We start from the raw sequence: 7,259 nt of genomic DNA, 5'->3' as shown, positions 1-7,259 counted from the left end.
TCAAATCAAATCAAAGTTTATTTATAGTATAAGGAACACTTGATTAAAATGATAAGTTTGTTGTTTGGGAGATACGAGACGATCATTAAACAAGATAATAATGTCTGGCCACCATTTATAACTTATAGAGGTTTATTACAGGGAGACCCTCTATCGCCGTACCTTTTTAATTTTTACCTATTCGACTTAAACAAATGTTTCCTAAGAGATGAAGACGGCATCCAAATAGATAACCAAATCATTCATTCAATCTCATACGCAGACGACATTGTATTAGTAGCTCCAACGGCTGCTGCACTTCGCAGGAAAATTCAACAAATAACTGAATACTTGGAAAATTTAAAAGTTAAAATAAATCCCAAAAAATCAGTTATAATGATTTTTCGTAACGGCAGTAATTTACCCAAAAAACACATGTGCTTTTATATCAAGAAAGAAGAATTGAAAATTGTTAATGAAGTTAAATTCTTGGGAATAACATTCACGCCTAATTTATCATTTGACAAACAATATAAAAGCTCAATAACAAAGGCAAAAAATTTAATAAATAATCTGATAGTGTTATTCTGCAAAGCTAAAATCAAGAATCTGAGAACCCATTTTCAACTTTTTAATTCAATTATCATTAACTCGATGTGTTACGCATCTCCTATCTGGTCTACAGGTAAATTCAACGAATTCGAAAAAATACAAAATACTTTTATCCGCAAAATTTTCCAATTAGAATACAATATACCAGGCAGTGCTCTAAGAATGGAACTAAGTAGATATAAATTAAACACCATATTAATAAAAAGGTACATAAAATTTCTACAAAAAATTATAAACGCTGATGATCTAACAACAAAATTACTGAATGTGTTATATCAAAAATCAAAGATCACAGATCTAAAACGGAATTGGTTAGTACATCTCTCGAAGATATTTAACACATACGGATTTTCGATGAGTCTATTTATGGATCAGTCATACAACAGTGAACAGCAAAATAATTTATTAATACAAAGAGTAATGGAAATCTCTATTGTCCAAGATATCGATGACATACAGAAACGAAATAATACAAGCTGGTATAAAATAATTTTAAATTACCCATCAAATAATAGTTATATGCTGACAAATCTCTCATTTAATGTTAAAAAATTTTTTATACAGTTAAGACTAAACAAAAACTGGATAAATTTAAACAATAAATTCATAGACTACTCTCACACCAAATGCCCAAGCTGTAGTCAGACATTATCTAAATTTCATATTCTTTGTGAAAATTGCAGTGAAAATTGTAACATTCAACAATCAGATATTGGTCGATTAGTTAACTGTTCTAATGAAACGGATATGTATAAGTTCCTTGACAAAGCAAACATCAATATTATTTTTAAATTATATAATTATACGAAGCAACTTATGAATAAAAAATGCAGTGTTAATTACTAAATAATGTATTACATATTAGATAACTAATGTTTATTATATATATAAAAAAAATTTCTAATGATGGAGGACATATATCCTGTATAAGTTATTCACGTCCTTGTAACAGGCGAAAGCCTTATACTATAAATAAACTTTGATTTGATTTTTAAAAAATTTGTTAGGCTTAACATCGATGAAAATTCAACGCAAAGTTAATTAATAGCGATATACTAATATACTAATTACATGGGATATACTAATATACTATACTAATAATGTAATTTTTTCATTCTTTTCGATTATCTGATTTTTTCAGTTATCCGACCAACCCGAGTCCCCAATTGAGTCGGATAATCGATGCTCTACTGTAACTGGAGTTTTGGCAGAGGAGACAATTAATGTCAATTAGTTTCACTAACTGTACCATGTACCAGTTTACATACTGGTACAATACATGAAACCACTTTTGATTGATTTCAGAGTGAATATAGTTGTCACAAAAGTACTGTATAGCACAAATTCAGTTGTACAGTGTTAATTTGTGCCATGCAGTACTTATGTGTTGACTACATTCACTCTGAAAGCAATTCAAAATTCTATGATATTTTTCTCAGTTTCCTTGAAAATATATAAACATGGTTTAACTGTATATCTTATTGAGTACACTACTTGAGAAAAATGCAATAAAATCAGAGGATTCACTGCAGTGAGTAGCATTTGGTAGTTCTCCATGTTTGGAATGTCAGAAACTGGAGAAATATAGTTTGCTGATTTAAAAGTCATATTCGTTGCTCTAGGAATGGGTTAAATTAACCTAACCATTCATCATCCATAAAAACATGAATTTGTGTAAATCAATCCCAAACAAAACAAGACTCTTGTAAAAGAAATTTGTAATCCAAAATCATGTAAATCAAAAATTAATTATAGCCATAAATAATAATATTTTGTCAATGTTGATAGCTAGATTCCATGATAACTGTAAACAAAATTATAGTATTTTTTATAGGAAGCAAGTAAATTTTAAGAAATATTTAAAAATTTTTCTTCAATTAAGTTATAAAAGCATGTTCAAAAGAATTTTTATTGAAATTTCTTATTAACTTTTATCTACTTCCTGTAAAATAATAATATATTGCTTTATAATTATTTTAATAAAAATGATTTTAGAAAATAATAATCTTACCTTGGATTCTCTTTCTTGCTCATCCCACCACTGTTCAAAACTTTTAAATGCAGAATTTTCTACAATTTTTTTACATAAATCCCTCTTCATTATTTCCTTTAATTCAGATACAACAGTATTCAAAACACCTCGAACAGTAGGCATGTGAGGATCTTCTTTGATGGACTGCTCTTGATGCCAAGGGCGATGATGATATGGTTGTTGTGGATGCATGGCTGTGGTGGACCAATAGTTATTGCTGTAATAGTTACTGATAGAATTTTGCTGTGTAGGCACTGTATTATAGTTAGTTTGATCTCGCATATACATATATAAATTAGATCCAGGAGGATATGGTCCCATTCCTCTAGACATGGCTGCTATTCTAGAATCTTGCCCTGGAGCATATGGTGGTGGAGGAATTGAATAATTTCTAGAATGTATAGAATCTCTGTAACCTGGAGGAGGATAACTTCCATAATAGGATTCATAAACACCTGATCCCATTCCTGGTTTCCAAATACCCATTCTTGCCATTAATTTTACATGTTCACTTGGATACATTGGATGATTCATATAAGTAGGATGAGGTGCAACATGTGAAGAGGTTGCATTTAAATATGGTGAAGCCATGCTGGTTGATGGTAATGCTGTATTAATAGTACCTGGTGCATAGCCATGCTCTGGAACAGGATACATTGGTACATAGTTTGAACCAGCAATGGGAGGTTGTCTGTACACTAAATTTTCTTGAGTAGATTGATGAGAAATACATTGTGGCAGAGGCATTTCATTTACTTCAAGTTTTTCACCACCACTACTCAGAGAAGATAAAGACATTCTGTCATCATCATCATCGACATTATCATTATCTTCATTTTTGTCCTCAACTGTTTCATTTGCTTCTGTCGGAGGCTCTGGAGGTTCATCTCTAACTGGAGTAGATTCTTTATCATTTTGGGAGCAATTCTGTATATGATCATTATTATTCAGTTCAGAATCTGTTGTTTTCTTTTCATCCTCATTATCAATTTCAGACACATGTTTAAATTGTATTTCTGATAGCTTTAATAAATTCAATGATGATTTTAAGTCAGAATCATCATTTCTTTCAGGTTCATATAAGAAATCATCATTTTCAAGTGATGTTAGTTTTCCATTGTCAATGTCTCTAGTTATCTGAGCCCATTTGAAATATTCAGATGCATTCAGAAAAGGTGATGGTGGGGTAGATAGTATCTCATTACTATTTTCTTCTTCTTCAGGAGGAGGAGGTGGTAAATCATCACTCTCTGGAAGAGGAGGAATAGGAGATGAATCAACTGAAGGTAAAGGTGCTGCTGCTGCTGCTGCTGCTGCTGCTGCTTCTTCAGCAAAAGTCAAATCTTCAGGTGGACCCATAAGATTTTTCTCCCTTGTTGAAGTAGAAGAATCTGTATCAAATGCAGGGCTACCAAGAGTAGACCCAAGATCTAAAAATGCAGGACCTTTACCCTCAGTTTGTTTTAATAACAATTCTATTCTGGAATCTAAACTTCCTCTTAAGGGACTATGTCTGGATGATGATGAATCGGATTGTGTTGGCTGACGTTGACGACCATGACTAAATTTTTGAGAGTCCCAAGAAGGTGATGAAGTGTTGTTTTCCCAGGAAACCTGTTGTTTGATTTCATTCCTTTGAACTACAGATCTTTGTTCCCATGTTGTAGGTAAGGATGATGATGTTCTCTGATGTTGATGAACACTCTCCCATCGTGATGAATTAGAAATTCTGTTTGTATGAGTCATGCTTGGCATTCCTGGTTGTTGCTGAGGTATATGACTACTCACTAAATAACTACCATGTTTATAAGAAAATCCACTATCATAACTTAATGGAGTAGATTGATTTGATTGGTTAGATTGATAACCACTATAATCTGAAGGGACCGAAAAGCTCCTATCTGAATGTCCACTATAATAAGTCGTTTCAGAATTATATCCATAGTCCGAATGGCTAGGTGTAATAGTGTCACCTTTATAAGCAGCATGTTGATTAGGTATTTCATTATGTCCAACTTTCTGGGTCATCATGTATTCACTCTTTGAATTTCCATATTCATTATAATTTAAACGCTCTCTCTCTGTTAAGTTACTTCTTCTTCTTGGATCACAATTCTGAACCACAGGCCATCTTTCATTATCACTGGCAGAATTAGTACGAGGACGATTACTTACAATTTCTTCATATAACTGATTACACTCCTTTCCTAGAGATTAAACAATAAAACAAAATTTTTTAAAAATTTGTAATTCAAATNACAAATTAATATAAAAATAACTTAAAATTAAAGTAAAATTTTTTTATTTTTGGTCGTGTGTTCCCCTATCCCTATTTACTCTATGTTCATTTAGCATTTTGTCATTTAGGAATGCATCACCCGCATTAAGTGGGGTCTTACTGTACTTTTTTTTCAGGATGGAAACAGATTAATTGAATATCAGTTATTCATTATGAGAAAAATTGTTTCTATATTTGTCATATTCCATATTCGTTAGGAACAGATTAATTTAATGACAAATATAGAGGTTCCACTATATTTACCTTATTACAGTAGAGCAGGGATGGCCAACACGTAGACCGCGGTCGACTGCAAAGGTTTTGAAAATAGCCCACGAAGCTAAAGTTGAATAATTTGCTTTCACTTAAATTAATGTTTAAAAATCTTAATTCAATAATTTATTCTTACAATAATAGACTGTCTGTGCAACATACCCATACTGTTTGTATTTATCCCGATGAACAATGCAAATGAATGTTAACGCATGTGCATATAAAAATCCTAAAATTGTTTGCCCATATTCATAGTCGCCCGCAGACTATATTTTACCAAAAAAGTAGCCCCTAAGGGATAAAAGTTTGGCCACACCTGCAGTAGAGCATTGTTTATCCGAAAGCTGATCAACTGAAATGTCAGTTAACCGAAAGCATTCCAGTTGGACTGTGTCGTACTGAATTGAACATTTTTGATACTAGATTAACTTCCAAAATATAATTTTTTTCTTTTTATATTTTTCAATATATTTATTTTGTTTGTACAAAATAAAGAAATAATTTTTAATGATACAATAGCCATGATTATTATTTTAAAAATTTATGTTAGGCCTAACATTGAAGAAAATTCAACGCAAAGTGATACACAACAGAGAAAAATTTCAACATGAGATAGGTTAATATATTTTTCATACATAATTGGTTATCCGAAAAACAAGTTATCCAAACAACCCCAACTGATTCAGATAAACAAATCAATTGGGGTTCTACTGTATATTTATGAAGAGCAAGCATATCAAATGTAATTATTACAAGGATGGAATAAGAAGTTCAATTAACAATTAAAAAAATATTATAAGCAGTGGTATCATTGATTATATTGCATACTGACAAACTGCCATATAGCATTCATTATAAAATCATCATATAAATTCCATTTTCATAAAGTTCAGCTTCATAAGCTTTGAATTTTTCATATATCCTTTGACAAAGAAAACTATAAATTATATTTTAACAAATCTCACATATTCCTTTATTTTGGAACATTACATGACTGTAAACATTAATTATATCAAGTTTACATTAGTTAATTATAAGCATAATGTTCCAAAACTTAAGAAAAACATAATTAAATGATTCAGATTAAACAATAAAGCAAAAAATATCATTGAAATGCATTGTGATCTCTACAAACATACATAACTAAAAGAGGCATTTTTGTAGAGATCACAATGCATATCAATTATACTATTTCAGCAATTTGAATAAGTTATGATTTTGAAGAACAAAAATAAAAGTGAAGCCATTATTATGATGAAAACATAAGATGAATGTTTATTTAGTTGCAGACAGAAAATTTGCAGTTCAACACTTCTTTGTATCTACAGGGTGTCCACAGTCTGGGTACATAAGGATTAACACATACTTTTAAAACAAAATAATTTTATTTGATTCTAATATTAATAAATTACATTTTCAATATGATTTCCATCATTTTCAATACATAATTTGATGCGCCATAATTTGTGGACACCATTACCAGTCACTGTGCTGAAATCGACGGCAATACAGACCTATTTAATCGAGTTCACCTGAGTTTTGCAAGACGCATCAAATTATGTATTGAAAATGATGGAAATCATATTGAAAATGTAATTTATTAATATTAGAATCAAATAAAATTATTTTGTTTTAAAAGTATGTGTTAATCCTTATGTACCCAGACTTTGTGGACACCCTGTATGTCCACCCATCTATACCATACCCTATGTCTACAAAACTTCATCAAAAGAAAAATGGTTCTCTTGCTTCCAATACCAAAATCGATGATGCAACTCTCTAAAACATTTCATTTGAACTTTCTCACAAATAACTTAAATATGTTTTATTTTGACATTCTAAAACCAAAATGTTTATTCCATTAAACACTTCTGATTTATGTCCACATTTTTTTTCATTCCATGCTTGACACCCCAAACATTTTTTCAAATTTAAATTCCAAATTAACCCTATAAAAATTCTGCATGGTTGTTTCTTAATCCTAACAGAAGATTCAATAAATTTATTCTGTTAATTATTTAATCTTTAACAATTAATTATGTTTATTAATAGAGAGTTGGCAAAATATCAATGGTGGGTGACCTA

The 7,259-nt window shown here is 30.7% G+C and overlaps 1 protein-coding gene across 1 annotated transcript in view; it reads right to left on the bottom strand.

Annotated features, from left to right (window-relative positions):
* LOC111630385 (histone-lysine N-methyltransferase SETD1-like) overlaps positions 1–7,259 on the bottom strand; it is a 135,995-nt gene that overhangs the window by 64,413 nt on the left and 64,323 nt on the right. The window contains exon 7 of the mRNA XM_023374476.1: positions 2,603–4,825. Coding sequence (XP_023230244.1) covers positions 2,603–4,825 — 2,223 coding nt within the window. The remainder of the gene's footprint in view (positions 1–2,602; positions 4,826–7,259) is intronic.

This window comes from Centruroides sculpturatus, unplaced genomic scaffold (assembly GCF_000671375.1).
Source record: "Centruroides sculpturatus isolate CEXI.00-Female unplaced genomic scaffold, Cexi_2.0 scaffold509, whole genome shotgun sequence".
In the NCBI taxonomy this organism is placed as follows: domain Eukaryota; kingdom Metazoa; phylum Arthropoda; class Arachnida; order Scorpiones; family Buthidae; genus Centruroides; species Centruroides sculpturatus.
Note: the sequence above shows the minus strand (reverse complement) of the source record. Positions and strands in the feature narration are given on the sequence as shown.